We start from the raw sequence: 21,022 nt of genomic DNA, 5'->3' as shown, positions 1-21,022 counted from the left end.
TCCAATTGAACATTTGTTGTCGGAAATTCCGGTCGTGTGTACGGGGCATTATTCTGTTTATAAAGTTTACATGTGTGGTCACCTGTGTTTCTCAGATTTTTAAAATATGAATCTTATTGGTACTACAAACGGGGCATGATTTCTGAAAAGGCAGACAGTAATTTTTATTGTAGCATTTTTAGAGAAGTCGTGCAATTCTGGTGCTCTTTAGACATCTGGAGGTGGGTTATAAAATGCATTCATCCTTTAGCTTACTAAGAAACGCTGAACGTGTTTCTCTGACTGGTTTCCCTCGTTAGTTGGCCTTGGATTTTATGGGCAATATTGAGAGCAGCATGTACGTTCATTCTGTATAGAATTTTCTGCAAACTGATTAGACTTGAAATGTGGAGGTGAAAGGTGGGTATGGACTTTTTTTTTCCTATAATAACTATGGCAACAGTGGCCCATCCTATTACACTGCATATAAAGTAAATTTAATATGACAAATCTTCATTTAATCCTTGACTTGGTTTGATGGATGTGGATTCACTTCAGCAAAAAATATTGACTTTCTAACACCAGGCCAATTTTCTCAATAGTATGCATTCACTGCTGTTGCCCACAGACTCCTGCTGTCATGTTCTTTTGTGATATTGAGCTTGACTTCTTATTGATTTTAGAACATCGGGAGCTGTTACTAGAGGAGCGGAGGCAAGAATATTTCTGCCGTACATTAACCTGTTAATAATGCATTGCCCCCTTTGAAGCTTCTTAACTCTTGGAAAATGAAGGACAAGAGCTGTAGGGTGTGAACAATAAAATAATGATATTTTCATTATTTTGGAAAACCTATTTTGTTCTCCAACTACATCATAGCTGTAACCTTTCTGTGAAAAAACATACTATCTGAAGCCTGATTTAACTAATCATTGGCTCAAAAGATAGATCGTTCTTCTATACTGTATTCAGTATAAACAACGCTCAATGTTACAAAGGTGCAGTATTTTATGTAGTTAAAAAATATAAAACATTTCACGCTTTTTGTTGATTGTGTCCAAATTTTTGCATAATTTTGTAACAAATATATATATATATACACATGTTTATGCTTCTGGCTGTCATAATGTGACTAAAGTATCATGGCACTGCTTTACGGCACCTAGAGGTCCTGCACATACATCCACAGCAGTTTTCTGTGTCCTCTGCTTTGCCTAAATACTAAGCCATTCTGATCAAGCAAAGCTTCAACACTTCCTGGTAGAAGTATAGCTTGCCCCCCCCCCCCCCCCCGCCTCTCTCACACACACACACACACACACATTCTGCCACAGTTAGGCCATACCAACCCCCTTCTGATTCTCTGGCTTTCCTTTTTGGCCAGTGAGGCAACCATTGTAATGATGGTCCAATGGGTTAAAAACAGCCATCGTTTGGTCAAAGTGGGGGCTTCTGCATGAAACCTTATACCTGCAAGTAGCCTGTTTGTGTTTTTTTTTTGCTTAATTGACTTATTTAAACCAACCCCGAAAAGAGCAATATGTACAGTCATGGCTAAAATTGTTGGCACCCCAGGAAATCAGAAAAAGTATTGCAGTATCACATGTTTTACTATACACATGTTTATTCCCTTTGTGTGTATTGGAACAAAACGAAAAAGGGAGGAAAAAAAGAAAATTGGACATAATGTCACACAAAACTCCAAAAATTGGCTGGTCAAAATTCTTGGCACTTTCAAAATTGTGGATAAATAAGATTGTTTCAAGCATGTGATGCTCCTTTAAAGTCACCTGGGGCAAGTAACAGGTGTGGGCAATATAAAAATCACACCTGAAAGCAGATAAAAAGGAGAGAAGGTCACTTAGGGCCAGATTCACGTAGACTAGCGGCGGCGTAACGTATCGTAGATTCCGAAACGGAGCATGCGCAGTAGGTCCGGAGCATGCGCAGTAGGCGGTGTAACGTATCGTAGATACGTTACACCGCCGCAAGTTTTCATCGCAAGTGCCTGATTCACAAAGCACTTGCGATGAAAACTATGCCGGCGGCCTCCGGCGTAAGCCCGCGTAATTTAAATGGGCGTGTGCCATTTAATTTAGGCGCGCTCCCGCGCCGGACCTACTGCGCATGCTCCGTTTCGGAATTCCCGCCGTGCTTTGCGCGCAGTGACGTCATTTTTTGAACGGCGACGCGCCTAGCATAATTCCGTATTCCCGGACGGCTTGCGCAAACAACGTTAATTTAGACGCGGGAACGACGGCCATACTTTATACAGCAATATGATTGCTGTGTAAAGTTAAGGCACCAAAAACGATGACTAACTTTGCGACGGGAAACTAGACTAGCGGCGACGTAGCGAAAGCGAAAATCCATCGTGGATCGCCGTAACTCCTAATTTGCATACCCGACGCTGGTTTACGACGCGAACTCCCCCCAGCGGCGGCCGCGGTACTGCATCCTAAGATCTGACAGTGTAAAACAATTACACCTGTTGGATCTTAGGGATATCTATGCGTAACTGATTCTATGAATCAGTAGCATAGATACTCTGAAAAATATGACGGAGTATCTGAGATAATCCGTCGTATCTCCGCTGTGAATCTGGCCCTTAGTCTTTGCATTGTGTGTCTGTGTGTGCCACACTAAGCATGGACAACAGAAAGAGGAGAAGAGAACTGTCTGAGGACTTGAGAACCAAAATTGTGGAAAAATATCAACAATCTCAAGGTTACAAGTTCATCTCCAGAGATCTAGATTTGCCTTTGTCCACAGTGCGCAACATTATCAAGAAGTTTTTTTATCTTAATGCAAAAAAATGCATTAGGATAAAAAAAAAAACACTTTAAAGCCAAAACCAAATAATGTAATATATTTTAGCTTACCAATCATTAGATGTAGTGTCTGTATCAGTTTTCTTTTCTTTGGCTTTCCCCTTTTTTTCACCTGGTGATCATCCAGTAACATACCTCCAGTATTAGTGAGACACAACTCTGGAGAAATTAGCATAGGAGGCACAGCATACAGCAGCATTGACAGTCTGGAGAGGGGGGAGTGTTAAATGTATTAGCAGATTTATATACACTAACAAATTGAAGCCAAACTTTTGCTCACACTTTATAATCAGTTACAGCAAACAAAAAAAGTTCTACATGAATAAACGAAAGCTGATCGTTTTTACCACTTTACGACCGCTGAACGGCAAATTACGTCCTCGACTTTGTGCGGTGATATCTGAATGATGCCTGCAGCTACAGGCATTATTCAGATATCACCGCCTTCAGCCGGCGATTCTGTGCACAATAAGAACCATCAAAGTTGCAGTTCCGCCGTTTGATCGTTCTTATAGGCAGCTTCTTATAGGCTGGCTGGCTGGGGAAGCAGAGAGATGACTGGTGACCAGATGGTCACCAGTCATCTCTAGGACCGTCGGAGGCCCGGTACCCGGAAGTAAACAAAGCTGCAATCGCGGCTGTCGGTGTGAGATCGATCGGTGAATGTTTTTTCACCGATTTCATGCTTGTAAGCCTGGAGGAGAGATGTGGGGTCTTATTGACCCCACATCTCTCCATAAAGAGGACCTGTCGCACTGATTCCTATTACAAGGGATGTTTACATTCCTTGTAATAGGAATAAAAGTGATAAAAAAATTAAAATAAAAAAGCGTAAAAATAAAAAAATTAAGTAAAATAAAAATAAAATGAAAAAAATAATTTTTAAAACGCCCCTATCCCCGGTAGCTCGCGCGCAGAAGCGAACACGCATGCAAGTCCAGCCCACATATGTAAACGCCGTTCAAACCCCACACATGAGGTATCGTCGCATGCGTTAGAGCATGTACAACAATTCTAGCACTAGACCTCCTCTGTAACTCGAAAAGAGTAACCTGTAAAAAAATTTAAAGCGTTTCCTATAGAGATTTTTAAGTACCGAAGTTTGGCGCCATTCCATTAATGTGCGCAATTTTAAAGCGTGACATGTTAGGTATCTATTTACTCGGCGTAACATCATCTTTCACATTATACAAAAAAATTGGGCTAACTTTACTGTTTTGTTATTTTTTAATTCATGAAACCTATTTTTTTCCCCAAAAAAAGGTGTTTGAAAAATTATTGCGCAAATACCGTGCGAGAAAAAAAGTTGCAATGACCGCCATTTTATTCCCTAGGATGTCTGCTAAAAAAATATATGATGTTTGGGGGTTCTGATTAATTTTCTAGCAAAACAATTGTGATTTTTACATGAAGGAGAGAAATGCTGTCAAGTGGTTAATCACCCCTGCCAGTGTTAAGTGGTTTGTCTCATCCATGAATCGTGTTTCATTTTGCTTTAAGTATCTCCGTTTTGCTTTTTTTTTTTTTAAACATACTACACAGTAATTGCTTTTAGCATCTTTCAATGCCAAACTGATAAGGCAACAACTTCTTGATCATTGACCATGTCAAGTCATTGATCTTTGTCCCTGGTCCTTGTGGTGCACTGATGTTAACACATCTGAAGTTTCACAAGACTTCATAGAGTGTGTGGGGAAGATAAGACTAGAAAGTCAACTTTTGAATGTGGGCCTTAACATTAGCAAATAAGGCAACTTAGGATATTCTTTACACACACTGTAGACTACATCAGAGAGTGGCACCGGCAACTTCAGCATGTAATTATATTAACTTGAAATCGGATATTATTAAAGATAGCTTTTCATCATAATGCAGAATAGTATTCCAGCTCCATTTTAAAAAGCGTCAGGCTGTTAATTTTTCTAATCAATGCTAGCACTCTGTAGAGTATATTATGTAGCATTAAAACTTTTAATTACTGACAAAAAAATAAAAAGCATATGATTATACTTTAGAAGAGTTTTGTAACACCAGATAAATTGCACAGACACCGCATCCCGCTGGCGGTGAAATTACAGATGCAATTACAGCAGTAAAAACTGCCGTTGTGTTGAACAGAGGCAAAATGGACATGGAAATTGAGTGATTAGGGTATGAAATGGCTCTCTGGCTTTGCCTGAGTATTAAGAGTGGTCAGCGATTAAAATACCATTTACATGGACGTTATCAGTGTATTAAGCAGCAGAGACGTAGTGGAAGAAAAATGTTATGTCAAACAGGCTCCTGAATTTTGCCGTGACGGAGATCTCTGTTTACTCAAGTTCTACTTTGTATCCTAAAGGAAAATAACGGTTTTTGATTATTGTGTATATTGTGTATTGTGTGTGTTTAAACTGATTTCATTTAGTTTTGTACCTGTTTGTATTTAATTTGGGGTACATCCATGACTTTCTGTTTGCAGAGAATGCTAAGCTTTCTATTGAGAAATCCCAGACTGCCTTCATGCTCATTAGTAGTCAAAGTATTAACCATATCAGCTCAAGACCAGGCCTTTATTTGCTATTCAGCAGTACGCTAATTTAACTGGCGATTGTGCGGTCATGCAATGCTGTATACAAATAGAGCTTTATTTTGGTATTTGATTACAACTTTTTTTTGTGCTACAAATGAAAAAAAGAGCATCCATTTAAAAAAAAAAACTATATTTTTTACTTTCTCACAATAAGTGTATATTGATTGGTTTTCGTGAAAGTTATAGCGTCTACAAACTATGGGATATATACTTGAATTATCATTATTTTTTAATACTAGTAATGGCGGTGATCAGCAACTTACAGCAGGGCGGCGGACAATCTCACACTCAGGCCTCGTACACATGATAGGTTAACCAGAGGACAACGGTCTGATGGACCGTTTTCATCGGTCAAAACCGATCGTGTGTGGGCCCCATAGGTTATTTAACCATAGGTTAAAAAAAGACAACTTGCTTTAAATTTAACCTATGGATTCCTAACCGATAGGTCAAAACCGATCGTTAGTAGGCACGACCATCGGTTAAAAATCCATGCATGCTCAGAATCAAGTCGACGCATGCTTGGAAGCATTGAACTTCATTGTTTTCAGCACGTCGTTGTGTTTTAGGTCACCGCGTTCTGACACGATCGGTTATTTAACCTATGGTGTGTAGGCGTGATGGACCATCAGTCAGCTTCATCGGTTAACCTATGACAATGGTCCTTCAGACCGTTCTCATCGGATGGACTGATCGTGTGTATGAGGCTTTACTGAGACTTTGTGGGAACTGGCTAACTGCCACTGAAATCTTCAGTGACACTAATACAGTAATTAGTGCTAATAATGTACACTGTTACTATACTAATGACACTGGCTGGGAAGGGGTTAACATCTGGGACAATCAGAGGGTTAAATGTGTGCCTTACAAAGTGTAATGTGTGCTGATTTTACTTAACAATGTGCCAGTTTTTATTCCCTGTTTACATACACAAAGCTCCCACCTGTCAGGCCCCGTACACACGGCCGAGGAACTTGACGTGCCAAACACATCGAGTTCCTCGGCGTGTTCAGTCCTGGAGCCGCCGAGGAGCTCGGCGGGCCGAGTTCTCCCATAGAACAGCGAGGAAATAGAGAACATGTTCTCTATTTCCTCGCCGAGGTCCTCGTCGGCTTCCTCGGCCGAAAGTGTACACACGGCCGGGTTTCTCGGCAGAATTCAGCTCTGAACCGAGTTTCTGGCTGAATTCTGCCGAGAAACTCGGTCGTGTGTACGGGGCCTTACTCTCTCTGACGATCGGTAAATCCCAGCCATAAGGCTCCGTTCACACCTAATGCCGATACGGCTCCCAGCAGGGGTCCAGTGCGTCCTGGTTCACAGTTTCAGGTCCGATTTCAGGCTGAATTTTCGACTGAATTCAGACCTAAAACGGACCAAAAGACACACAGGACTCCTGTGCAAATCCACACCGGAGCCGCATCAGAGATATGTGAACCGGCTCCATAGAGAGCCATTCACATTCTCCTGCTATTGCATATTGGATGCAGGGATCCTGCATCCAATTTGCAATAGTGTGAACCTAGCCTAAATCATTGGTCGGGAACCACTGATCGACATGTGCTGGAGCAAGTGCGCGTGCCCCCTACCCGAATATACGTGATTCTGCGCAGCTGGCCCGCACTGTAGCAACAAAATTACAGTGCGCGGTCGGCAAGTAGTTATTAGAACATTCTTGTCTCTACTAGTTTAGGGAGATTTTTACTAAAATTGGAGCACTCAGAATCTGGTGCAGCTGTGCATAGTAACCAATCCGCTTCCAACTTCAGCTTGTTCAATTAAGCTTTGACAATAAAACCTGGAAGCTCATTGGTTACTATGCAGAGCTGTACCAGATTCTGTGTGCGCCAGTTTTAGTAAACCTCCTTTGTGTCTTTTCTTTGAGTCATTCAGGTCAGTTTTAGAACACAAGCTGTGAGAAATAGTGTTAGTGGGCAGATTTACCTGACTATATAAGAAATAAAACTGTGCCACATAAGCACAAACAGTAAGACAAATAGAGAGCAATGCCAATGGAAAAAAAAAAATATCTCAATGAAATCTGAAGACTATAAACAGATGCATTGCTTTACTATAATCAGAACTGTGTCTGGACCTTTGATTTCACTCCATTTTACAGAATTACCATCTTTTCTTAAAGCCGCTACAAACACTGTAGAGCAGTGGTTCTCAACCTGGGGTCGGGACCCCCTTGGGGGTCAAATGACAATTTGCCAGGGGTCACCAAATCCTGGGCTGTCCCTGAATCCCACACCACTCTCCCAGCCCTTTAATGGCTGCCCAGCAGGGCTGTTCCTGGAGCCCATGGCCGCCCACTTAGCCTCTTTGCAGCCGCCCATTCAGTTCACAACATGGCTGGGGGGCAGAGACTAGGTGTCAGCTGGCTGGTGAGAAATGTGAAGTGGGAGGGGCTGGAGGAGACCCTATCTCCTGATTTGGGCATAGGTGTCACTGCTGCGGGACACCACAAAGTCGGAGACACAGTGAAGTCAGAGACATAGTGAGTAACACTACCTGTGATTATAGTTGCTGTTAAAAGTCCCTTGTACAGTTCTCAGATCAGCAGATGACCTTGATCAAGAGCACCTAATTTGGCTGATCAGAACTCTCCGTCTGCTGGAATAAATGGGAAAGTAAAATAGGGGGAGGAACAAAGAAAAAGGGAGAGAAAGAATAGGAGAAAGAACAAGAGAGACGGCTAGAGAGAGGGATGGGGAAAAAAAAACAAGAAATTAGGATTAAGAGAGATCAAAAGTGAAAGAAAGGAGAACAACAAGAAAGAGTGGTACATCCTAAAATGTACCATAAGGGGTTTTAATACTGTACGAGTGGAAGGGACTTGGGGAGCGCTAAATGTCTGTGGGTTAGGGGCGCAAATTATTTGTCTTGCCTTGGGTGCTGACAACCCAAATTTTATCAAGGGGTCACGGCACTAGAAGGTTGAGAACCACTGCTGTAGAGGCTGACTTTTAATAAGGACACTTACCTGTCCTACTCGCCCGCGATGTCAGCTTCCGCGAGTCCGATGCCTCGATGTTAGCAGCTCCCGGCGCTGTTATCCTCAGTAAAGGAAACAGGCAGTGAAGCCGTACGGCTTCACTGCCCGTTTTCTACTGCGCATGCGGCTGCTCTCTGGGATACACACAGTTCCCAGAAGGCAGCGCGCCCCATTCACAGGAAGACACCGCAGGAGGACGGAGGAAGAAGACCCACTTCGGATGATGAAGAGGCAGATTAAGAACTTCCGCATAGCAACCGCTATTTCTGGTAAGTATACATATTTTTTTATATATTTTTTTTTTTTAGGATTTTCGCAAAAAAAGAAATTCAGGGTGCAACTCCACGTTACTTTGTATGAATGTGTGCTATGTAGTGACCACATTCAAATAATAATTACAAATAAATGTAATATCTGTGCAGTGCAAATGAAGGTGTCCTATCTGGCCCTGAAATGTCAGAATCCTCTTATGGGATGTAATCCTTTTATACATTTTTGGAAACTATTTTGAAGATCCATGACGTGCTGGCTATACTGTATATGCTTTGACCAGCACCAATTCATAAAGCATAAAGTGTTTGCTTATTATTAAGAATCAGTTAAATGTGTTGGTAAAAGTGTTGGACTTACCATCAGGCACCAACACTGGTAATGAGTGGAAGTTGACTGAGTCACATGCTACTCCAAACCTGAAATACCAGGTACAGTAAAACCTTGGATTGCGAGCATAATTCGTTCCAGAAACATGCTTGTAATCCAAAGCACTTGTATATCAAAGCGAATTTCCCATTAAGAAATAATGGAAATGATTCGTTCCACAACCATTTAATCCTTCAGTTTATAGTCCATATACAAATATTTGGCAATGTGACCAGGTTGTGTATCATCATAAAATGCCTGTCCACAAATGGAAGCCTCTACAAGGGGATTAGAAGCAAAATCCAGCAGGAGCTCCAGAGTATAAAAGAGAGGAGAGGCACCTCTAAGTGTAGCAATATGTTGCTAAATGTTGTACCTTCATTAAATGTAACCATATTGCTACACTTAAAGGCTCCTCTCTTCTCTTTTTTACTCGGTTGTGACATGACACTAATTGTATATCAAGACATTAAAAAATGTAGCTTGTCTTGTAAAACGCTCTCAAACCAAGGTTTTACTGTGTATTCTTTGTTTCTAAAATCCATGGTGTGCTGGTGATATATTTTATGACCTGTGTTGATACCAGTTTCTAGCTGCTACAGCACCCAATTGCTACAAGCCAATTCCAGGATGTGTACAATGGGAATATTTTTAACATGACTTATGGCCTATATATATATTTCAGGAGGAAAGGTCACTATTTTTGTAACAATACAGGATTGATTACTGGGGTCTGATATGGATTTTTTCATATGAATGATCCTCATTTTGTGTGTATACGAGGAATGTAATTCTCTGGTTGAGGAAATTTGCTTGTGACGATAGAGAGAACACCTGCTGTATGCCACCTGCTTTATGGAATTGCGCAGTTCCTTCTTGGACACATTTGCAACCTTATTGAATTATCTACATGAATCATTATCCAAAGAGATCATCACCAGTCTGGATATTTGGTGTTTTATTAGGACTCGGAATAGAATCATACCATTTTTTTTTTTGTGTCTACAAATAATTATTAATGAGTTTGTAGACCTTATAGTGGGGCTTAGTTTTCATACATCTTACATTTGGAGAAAAACTCATTTTGAATCATTGTGAGGAATATTATCCATGCTTATGATGGGATATGTATTGTTCTTTGTATGATTTTAAGAATATTTGTTTAATAGTTTGACTATGCAAATAATTAAGAATATTAGGGGGAATTTAGTAACACACTAACAACACCTTTCTGGTGGTATGACCCTTAAAATAAAAAAATCCCTGCTGCCAGTTTTGGTAGCTTTACCAACATTTGTGGCAGATTCTGGTACATTTGATCTTAACCACTTCAGCCCTTTGTCATTGAATTGGCTGCTCAATGATCAGGCCATTTTTTGCGATACAGCACTCCGTCGCTTTAACTGACAATTGCACGGTGACCACCGGTCACAAGCATTGGTGGCACACGCCCGCTATCCTGCTTGTCCCATAGCCAAACAGAAAGTGAAAGGAAATCCCTGCAAATTAAGGGAATTCCTTGGGAACCCCTGGGTCACCAGAGCTAGTGTCCCTATTGGAAGATTTCCCCTCTATTACTTTTCTAGGGACAACCCAAAATTTGGGCTTTTCTTTTACTTTCACTTTCAATGATTAACATGACTAATAGAGATGGTGAATCTACTTAATGGAGACACAAGGAGCAGTAAAAATTGATGGGAATTCTAATCCATATCCATTCTATCCAAAACTAAAAAAAAAAGGTTTCCTTTGGTTATACTTTAATGGTTTCATTTTTACAAAGTGGTGCTATTACTGCGCCAAATGTAAAAATAATTATCCTTAGTTTGTACATAACAAAACTGGAGATAATTAAGGCCAACTCTGTACACTGTGTAGCTGGTGGCATTATACCCCTTAGGCTCCCTACCAATCACTGGTTGTTAAAGAGGACCTTTATTCCTACTCCCCCCCCACCTATTTTTTTCTTTCTACACCCCTGCTTACCTAGTTGTGGTTCCTGCACAGTAAACATGCCCACACCCCTTTGAAACCAGCGGTGTCCTGCTGAAATCCTCATCTGTCCCACATGTAGTGATATAAATATGTATAGTATAGTCCGGTTAGATGTATAGTGTCCAGTCAGGTTAGATAATTGATATCTTAGATGTTAGTATGATGACTATAAATTAGGTTGTTCCGCAGCAACACACAGGCTCTCCAGAGAAAACATTTTAATTAACTTCCAATAACAAACAAAGTCCAAATTCCACAGATGATACAAAATTCAACAGAGTAATTCAAAGTCTCATCTTAGATCTGTGACATATTTCTCAGTGACCAGACTGAATGCCAGCTTGACTGCCTCAAATGCTGGTCTCACACTGGAGGGAGTGGTTCTTCCAGGTCAACCAACTGTTTCCCTGAATGAATACCACCTCAAGTCTAATTATCATCAACAAATACTTCCTTATGTATGTAAGCAATTTATCCTTTGAGGTTAACAGGCCATACCTCACACACCTAGGTAATCTTGGACACGATTAACACATCTAAGGGTCTTCAGCTGTCCCTTTGATCTGTGTTTGGCCACTAACCCTTTTGGTCAGCAAACACCCTTTGATGTGTAACCTTGAATGCCTGTATGTAACACATAAATACCATGCCATACATATAACACAATATTTTAAATACCTACACATATATATTAATATTACAACACCACAATCAGTCCAATGATGCCATCTTCATGCTTGACATCATCAGGAAGCCATCGGCTAAACCTGGGTCTCACTGCTAGGCCCACCCCCTCCTCTTTTCTCAATGAAAGCTAATGCTTCCCGGGATATGTGACATGCATATCCTGAGAGGCATAGCAGACAATGTGCACGTCAATCACCTAGACGAATGATGTGCATAGGGGGGCAGGCCAGAAGTATTTTAATAAAAAAAGTGGTAAACAAAAAAAAGCCCAATCTGAACAGTGGAGGGGAGAAGGGATGCAGAGATGGGAAGATGAAAATGAGGGTGAAGATTTGCTTTAAGGATGCTGGCGTCTTCACAACCAACAGCCTCCTAGCAACCAAGGATGCTTAAAGTGGGCTTAGCCTGATAGGGAAGCTGAGGGGCTAGTTCCCCATCAGGTCCACTCTCACCTTGTGATTGACAGCAGGCAGTGGGCAAATTCTATAGCCAACACCGAGCTGTCTGTTGGTTATGGATGTACCCACCTCCTGCTATTATTCACAAAGGGAACACATCTGATGGGTAGCTAGAGTCGTAAAATCCCCATCAGACTCAGCCCACTTAGCTTTAAAACTCTGCTGCTGCTGGAGAAAGGAGTGTCTGTATGAACCCTTCAGTTTCAGTGCGCCTCCACGTACGGTATATGCCTTGATTCGTGTACTTCTTTACAACAGATACATTCATTTGTCTCTTTGAATTCCCCTGATTGTTTTTATGAAAGTGCAGCTTACCTTCCTCTGTATATAAAAGTTAGGCTCCTTTTACACTACCGCAACTTCAAAGTCGTGCAATTTTGCGGCCACGATTTTGACGCTATTTTGCCATGGTATTGATGTGATTTCAGGGAATGCCTGTGTAACTCGCATCAGAGTTGGACCAAAGTAGTGCAGGGACTACTTTAATATTGGAAAGACTTGAAGTCGTACTAATATGAATGGTTGTCATTGGAAATTATGGGGAACAACTTGTCATGCTACTTTGCAGTCCCAAATCGTGGGACAAGTTGTACAAGTGTGAAAGGGGCCTAAGTAGAATCTGAACTTTTTGGTGTAGTCACACATGGTGGGTTTTTGTGTTCTTATTTATTTATTTGTATATTCACTTAACAACTTAAGGACCACCTCCTGCACATTTACGTCAGCAGAATGGCACGGCTGGGCACATGCACGTAAAGGTATGTCCTGTGCTAGTACCCAGCCGTGGGTCGCGGGCGCGCGCCCGCGACCCGGTCCGAAGGTCCGTGGGACCCGCGGATCCAATCGCCGCTGGAGTCCCGCGATCGGTCCCCCATTTTAAATGCATTTTTTGCTGTGAAAATGACAATGGTCCCAAAAATGTGTCAAAATTGTCCGAAGTGTCTGCCATAATGTCGCAGTCACGAAAAAAATCGCTGATCGCCGCCATTAATAGTAAAAAAAAAGAATTAATAAAAATGCAATAAAACTATCACCTATTTTGTAAACGCTATAAATTTTGCGCAAACCAACCGATAAACGCTTATTGCAATTTTTCTTACCAAAAATAGGTAGAAGAATATGTATCGGCCTAAACTGAGGAAAAAAATAATTTTATATATTTTTGGGGGATATTTATTATAGCAAAAATTAAAAAATATTGAATTTTTTTCAAAATTGTCGCTCTATTTTTGTTTATAGCGCAAAAAATAAAAAAGCACAGAGGTGATCAAATACCACCAAAAGAAAGCTCTATTTGTGGGAAAAAAAGGACGCCAATTTTGTTTGGGAGCTACGTCGCACGACCACGCAATTGTCTGTTAAAGCGATGCAGTGCCGAATCGCAATTTTGGTCTGGGTCTTAAGTGGTTAATGACTCCAGACTGTGATTGGAAGTTTTGAGTCTCCATTTTGTTTTACACACACAATGTAATAAAAGTGAGAAAGTTGACTATTGCGTTTTACATAAATACCTAGATTAATTTTGGATGTAGCCTGTTTACATCGGATACTCACTGTATAGGATAAATATGGAGACAGTTACTGTATACTCATCAGTGATTTGTGTACATGAGCATATAGTCTATGAAATTAAACTTGTTTCTAGAGGCTTCTGATAAACTGGGCTTATGTCAGTGCTGGATAATCATTTAATGAAACCAAGCCAAGGGAAAAGGGAAGCCTCTGCTGTCAGCTAGTGTTAGTATTAAGTAGATGTTTATTATACAAGTTGTAATACCTTCTCTCTTTCTCCCTAGACTTCCACAGATAGCAATATGCAAACACGATTGCAGAATATGACTGTACTGGATACTCAGGTAAACAGCTTTTGTGTCACTTTTCTAAATGACAAAATAAGGTATCCATCTTACATCCTTATGTACTGTATGTCTGTCAAAATTAATATATGTATTGTAACACAGCAGAACCTTCATAGAACAAAAAGGTATTCATGTGTCCCATTCCATTACAATTCACCAAATTAAAGAGTTACTCCTTTCAGGAACGTGGTTGCAACCATGCAAGTCATTTTTTCATCCGTACATTCAGAATCACTGGTGTGCCACAGTTACATTATATTAGTATGGAGCCATTTACACCAGAGAGGATCCAGTCTTTTTGGCCATTGCCAGTGCAGTGTATGGAACCACAGTTTCTGTAGAGTAGGACTTAAAGTGGAGGTTCACCCGGAAATACCATTTTTTACCCTTAGATTCCTGCTCATTTTGTCTAGGGGAATCGGCTAGTTGTTTTAAAATCGAAGCTGTACTTACCGTTGTAGAGAGCGATCTTCTCCGCCGCTTCCGGGTATGGGCTGCAGGACTGGGCGTTCCTATTTTGATTGACAGTCTTCCGACAGGCTTCTGACGTTCGCATCCATCGCGTCACGATTTTCCGAAAGTAGCCTAAAAAGTCGGTGTGCAGGCGCAGTATAGAGCCGCACCGACGTTCGTCTTCTTTCGGCTACTCGTGACGCGATGGATGCGACCGTCGGAAGCCTGTCGGAAGACTGTCATTCAAAATATGAACGCCCACTCCCGAAGACCATACCCGGAAGCGGCGGAGAAGATCACTCTCTACAACGGTAAGTACAGCTTCGATTTTAAAACAACTAGCCGATTCCCCTAGACAAAATGAGCATCAATCTAAGGGTAAAAAAAAAATTATGGGCGAACTCCCGCTTTAAGGAGGCAAAAAGAAATGGGGCAGTATGGTAGAAATATTGCTCAAAGGAACAGTAAAGTCTACCTTGTAGTTACTTACAGACCATGTATAGTGTTTTTCCATACCTTTATGTATTATGTTCAGAAGTACTGTACATAACAAAGTGCTTTATTTTAATTTTTTTTACCAGGTCTTGTAAATAGTTTAGTTTCTATTTTTCCTTTTCCAACCAGTATGGGTGAATCTGGTACTCCAGGGATTCACTTTCCTTTCACTGCCATATAGTGGGTGAACACACACACTTACCAGTGGTGACTGGTGCTTAACTTTTTGAGGGGCAGCAAACAAACCACCCCCCCCCAGGCCCGCAACTCAGCCCTCCATGGTCCCCCCCCCCTACTCAGCTCAACACCCCCCACTCAGCTCTCTACGGTCCCCTACACTCACCCCTTCAAGGCCCCCCCACACTCAGCCCCTCCATGGCTTCCTCGGCTTCTCCTCCTGGCCAACCCGATCTGCCTCCTATCCGGATTGGCTGGCACCCCAAGCCAAATCTTTTTCAAGCCAAGTAAAGCCTCTGGCTCTAATCTTGTGGCTTAAAAAAAAAAAATAGAAACCTATGAGTCTGGTGCCCCACATGCAAACTACAGGAGCGGCGCCCCTGCACCCCTTGTGGACCAGCTTCTGCTGACACTCACCCTCCTAGGAGAAAAAACACAGCCCCATCCTGCTCATCCATAAATACAGTGCTGTCTACATCTTTATTATGCAGGAGCAGTCAGGGGCAGTTCTAGTGTCACTCTCTCTCTCTTTAAAGTGGATCTAGAGGATATCTTTTTTTTTTTTCCTGCTCTCACAAGAGAAACTGGAGATAGCGAAGCAATATAAGCTTCTGTTGCTGTCAGTCAAACTCCTGTGATGAGGGTGTGGGGGTGTGACTTACCAGGGCTGTATGCGGCTCAGAAACAGACACTCACAAGTGCATTCTTAGCACCCTGCTTGCTGCAGGAGGCACCTGGAAGAGGAAGAGGCTGAATGCAGCAGTGGAGGACTGCCACAAGAGTTGGAATGCAACCTTTATGTGCAATATTATTGTACAAAGCAGGGAGGTATTACCTCTTTGTTATCTAAAAAAACAAATATATTGAAAATAAAGCCTTTAGTAATTTTTTATGCGCATGCACGCTGTAAATGTCAGGGTTCATGCACACTGGACGCTCCCTAGATGCCTTTCTCCTGGCAGCAGAAAAACGCTGGACACTGGTAAACATGTGTACCACTTTTAGCTGTGTGCATGTGCATTTAGCAGCATCGAGCACTTGGGTGTTAATTTATTTTCTTTGTTCTGGCCATCAAAATGAATTAACACTCAAGCACTAGAGGTGCCTAGCGTTTAGACATGTTTACGTATATTTTTGCCATGTCTAGCATTTCTCTGCCAAAACACTCCTCTGCTGAATCTGATTATTCTGCGTTCAGGAGAGAAACATATACTGTCTTTAAACTCAGCTGCAAGCCTCACTTGCAAGGAAAAATGCATTTTTGCTTGCAACATGATTGGATGATGGAAGTCGGCAGAGCTTCTGCTCATTTACTAAGCTCTGGAGCAACTGCTCTTGCAGGTGCTCTTTTCAAAGTGTACATTGTATTTGCCTTTAGTAAATCAACCCACTAGGGATTTATTAACCCCCCTGGTGGTATTCCCGAGTCTGGCTCGGGGTGGAATTTCAGAACCAAAAGCGGTATCCCCGAGCCAGACTCGGGATCGCCTCACAGCAGCCACAGGCAGGGTTTAGTTACCTTGTCCCTGGTTTCTGCGATGCCTCTCCACTGTGTGATCGAGCGGTGTCTCCTCGCTCGATTCACACAGTGCCTGTGTGCCGCCGAGCTCCGTTCCCTGCGACGTTACAACGCCCAGGGGCTGGAGATCAGCGCCAAATTCAAAAAAGTAAACAAACACATTACATACAGTATACTGTAATCTTAGAGATTACAGTACTGTATGTAAACAAATACACACACCCTTTGTCCCTAGTGGTCTGCCCAGTGTCCTACATGTGCTTTTATATAATAAAAACTGTTCTTTCTGCCTGAAAACTGGAAATTGTCCATAGCAACCAAAAAGTGTCCCTTTATGTCAAAAGTTGTTTTAGACCAGCTAGAAAACAGTGATATTAAATTATAATCACTTGCAGAATTGAGCGATAGCGATTTGTGGGGAAATTCGTCATCAAAAATAAAAGTAAAGTAATGACAGCGACAATTCTGCAACTGAGCAAATTTCAGTGTTTTTGATTTGATTACATTATTGAATAATTTGTATTATAATTGTATTATTATTTGTAATAATTATTTATAGTTATTTATTATATTATAATTTATGATTTTGTTTTTTAAGTTTTATTATACCCGGGATGTCTACTAGACTCTTGTTTGGACAGATTTAAGTTTGAGTTATTCCTAAGAATTGCAGGCCTACAATGTAAAACGCCAAATTTCCATGCAAAATAATGGTACCGCTTTCAGCACCTAAAATCTGAAATAATCATACCGCCAGGGAGGTTAAGCTGTGTTCACTGTCTTTGGCAAAAAAACAACAGCTAGGGCCTAACACTTCTAGTAATGTATTGCCTCTCACAGAGATGACATTACGCCCACTGGGCTGTGTCTGCTTTTCTCTTCAAAAGGAGAGACATCTTTTTTCAGGCATTTTACAGTTCCGCATTTACTTCCTGAACTAATATGAGGCTTGAAGATGACACAGTCATGTAAATCCTGGTACCAGGGCAGTTAATGGCTATGTTCACACATGTCTGGCTCAGATCTGTACCTGACCTGCTACAATGTTGTAGTCTGATCTGCAGCAGACTAATGTGATCATGTCAGCCTAGGGCCCCTTCCAAACAGGGATGGATCCGCTTGCAGCGGTTTGCCAGCTCAGTGGGAGATCTCTCCGTGGATTTTCACTGAGCCGGCGGATGACAGGTCCCTCTCTGCTCACTGAGCGGGGAGGGGCTTGTCGAGCGCCGCTGCTTGCTATGGAGAAATCGTTTTCATCAGATCTCACCCGGTCCGATCCGCCATGGACAGATGGCGATGTATCACCATCCGTCTGATTTTAGCGGTTCGGGTTGGATGTCAGCGGACATGTCACCGCTGACATCTGACGCTCCATAGAGAAAAATGGAGCGGCCGTTCAGGTCCGCCGAAAAAAGTGACAGGCAGACCTGAACGGTCCGGCAGTGTAAAAGTAAGGCCCCATTCAAACTTGTGCAACTTTGGACCCCAAAGTCACATAAAAAGCCGCACCCCAGGTTTCCCAATGAGTACTGTTCACTGTTACAGTTCCTGCATTACTTTGGTCCAACTTTCATTTGATTTGAGGGCCATAGACTTCAATGTAAACCCTTAAAAGTTGCATGATATACATGCGGGGAGGAGCCAGGAGAGCTGGTGAGGGACCCCATAAGAGAAGGATCAGTGCAAAACAAACTGCACAGTGGAGGTAAGTATGACATGTTTGTTATTATAAAAAAAAACACGAGGGTTTAGTAACCTGTTAAGGTTTTATAAAAGAAACAGAAACTGCAAAAACTACAAATAATATCAATTTATAAGCTTGAAAAAAAGTAATACAGTTGCCAAAAAAACTCCTAAAGTTTTCCTTTACCTTGAATTTTCATTAAGAAGATTTTATAGTCTTGTGCAAGTGCAAATCTGCGGACTTAGATGTAATCTATTCCAAACTTTGGGGGCCCATTCCCATCACTTGCATTGTGGCAATGTGCATTATGTGCTATGGTGTAAATGGCACCCCAGTACACCTCCAAAACACAAGTGTGCTGTAATGCACCTCATTGCAGCACAACAAATGATACCCATATTTCATGTGCGTATTTTTTTTTTTCATTGGGTGCTGTTGTAGCCCATTTATTCGGAATAGGCTACTGAGCAGAGTGTGCCACAACACTTGTCAGTGCATGGACATGCCTGCTCTGCATTGCTCTAAATGGGCCCAGAAAGAGCTGGAGGCATGTTTTAATTTAACCATTTTTTTTATATTAAATAGTCTGTTGTTTCATGTTATTAAAGCAATGGTTTACATTGGCCTTCAGCTGGACTGCGAGTCAGCCATGCTTAGCAACATTTCATTTCAAGTCTAGCAAGAGAACAGCATTGAGAAACTTATTTTGCTGATAACTTATTTATTTTGCTGAATCTAACAAACTTGATTAGAAAATATAAAAATGTTACTTTGCTCAGCAACCTCAAAGTGCAGTTTATTTTCTGTGTCTGAACAGCTCTTATAATCCATTTCCTTTGTTGTTAGGCACAAACCAATGAAAGCCATCATGATAATAGAAATCCGTCTGTGATTAACCTTGTTCTGCGGTTAAGGTAAGAAATACTTAAGAAAGTCTTTTTGTAACTGTTAAACCTAGGTTGAAGATTAAAGTGGCTTGTAGCCATGAATTAAAGCTGAACTCTGGGATATAAGTAAACTGATCAATAAGTGCCATTACTTATGGACATAAGAAAGCTGCTAATTGCTTAAATTAGAACTTCACTGCTTTGGAGAAAAATATCTTATCAACCAGGGTGATGTCTTATTGTAACTCTCATTGAGTAAATGCATACTGCTGGACACCAAAAGAAGGTTTCAGTAGAGTGGAATTTTCACATTCAAACATTGTGCAGTGCTTAAGCCAACTACATTTCTCATGATGCAATGAGAAATATTGTTGCGATTGGTTGTTCATGTGGGTGGGATTAGATAGTGGGTATTGACCAAGCCAAAGGAGACTACTGGTCTGTCAATTAAACCTTTAGGTCATGGTGGTAGGCAGTAGTGTATTTAGGTTTTGTGCTGCCCTAGGCCTGACTAAACCCGTGCAACCCCCTAATTTAAAATATGACCCACCCCTTCCTGTCAAGGCCATACCCCTTGCTGTTTAAGACCTTCCCTGAAATTTCTGAGTGGGGACACTAGTTCTGAGGGTGGGGGGGAAATTAATTCCCTTTATTTGCATAGATTTCCTCATACTTCCTGTTAGGCTATGGGGCAGGAAGTGAAGAGAAATCTCTGCAGTGGGACAGGGATGGTAAAAAAATAAACTGACAGGAGCTATAACCCTCCCTTACTCTATCCCAAAAAAAAAAGTGTTGCCTATAGTTCTACTTTAAGCACAAATTTCTGATAATTTTATGGAGAGGACTAAGAAGACATGCCAATTGCCGGCCGTCCACATACCAGAAGCAGTGCGGCCTCTTTATGGTGGCGCTAGACTAATTTACCTCTTAGCCCAGCCCATAATTATGTCACTGCTCGCTGTTCCTAGGAACTACAGAGTAGATTGTATATGACCAGTGGCTGGGGGGAATAGGGATCACTGGTTATCCTAAAAGAAAACACGGATCCATGAGTACTGGTTCCTTTAAAGCCTCAGGGCCAGATTCTCGTACAGCGGCATATTTTTGCGGCGGCGTAACATATCCGATTTACGTTACCCCTCCGCATCTTAGACAGGCAAGTGCTGTATTCTCAAAGCACTTGCTCCGGGGGGCGTGTTTTATGTAAATGTACTGTGACCCGACGTGATTGACGTTTTACACGAACGGCGTAAGAGACTTACGCCTGTCGGATCTAAGGGAAATCTATGCGTAACTGATTCTAAGAATCAGGCGCATAGATACGACGGCGCAACTCAGAGATACGACGGCGTATCTGGAGATACGCCGTCGTATCTCTTCTGAGAATCTGGCCCTAAGTTTACTGAAATACACTGTATATTTTTTTTAATTTGTACAAAGAGAGAGTACTTAGACTACTTTGGCACTGGGGCGTTGCGCCGTCAGCGGTAAAGTGCCAGCCCTAGCAGCCGAAAAAGGTTAAAACCGCCGGCAAAGCGCCACTGTCGCGGCGCTGCCTGTTGATTTCAATGATGCCTCAAAGATGCGACTGGCAGGACTTTTTTGAGTGTCCTGCCAGCCAGTCCTGCCAGTAGAGGCTATTTCAGGGCGCTTTGCAGGTGCTATTTTTAGCGCTATAGTGTCTGCAAAACTCCTCAGTGTGAAAGTAGCCTTACTGTTATTGCAATGTGTCCCTTGTGCTGATGGAGATTGTTTTAATTGAAATTTTCCATCTTCCTATTTCCTCCCTGAC

The 21,022-nt window shown here is 41.8% G+C and overlaps 1 protein-coding gene across 1 annotated transcript in view; it reads left to right on the top strand.

The window, feature by feature from the left end:
• The window catches only part of STK39 (serine/threonine kinase 39), a 446,908-nt gene that overhangs the window by 218,889 nt on the left and 206,997 nt on the right, over window positions 1-21,022 (top strand). Inside the window, exons 13-14 of the mRNA XM_040357812.1 lie at window positions 13,953-14,012; window positions 19,190-19,257. Of these exons, the coding sequence (XP_040213746.1) occupies window positions 13,953-14,012; window positions 19,190-19,257 (128 nt within the window). The remainder of the gene's footprint in view (window positions 1-13,952; window positions 14,013-19,189; window positions 19,258-21,022) is intronic.

This window comes from Rana temporaria, chromosome 6, assembly GCF_905171775.1.
Source record: "Rana temporaria chromosome 6, aRanTem1.1, whole genome shotgun sequence".
Lineage (NCBI taxonomy): Eukaryota > Metazoa > Chordata > Amphibia > Anura > Ranidae > Rana > Rana temporaria.
This window is presented reverse-complemented; position numbering and strand designations above follow the sequence as displayed.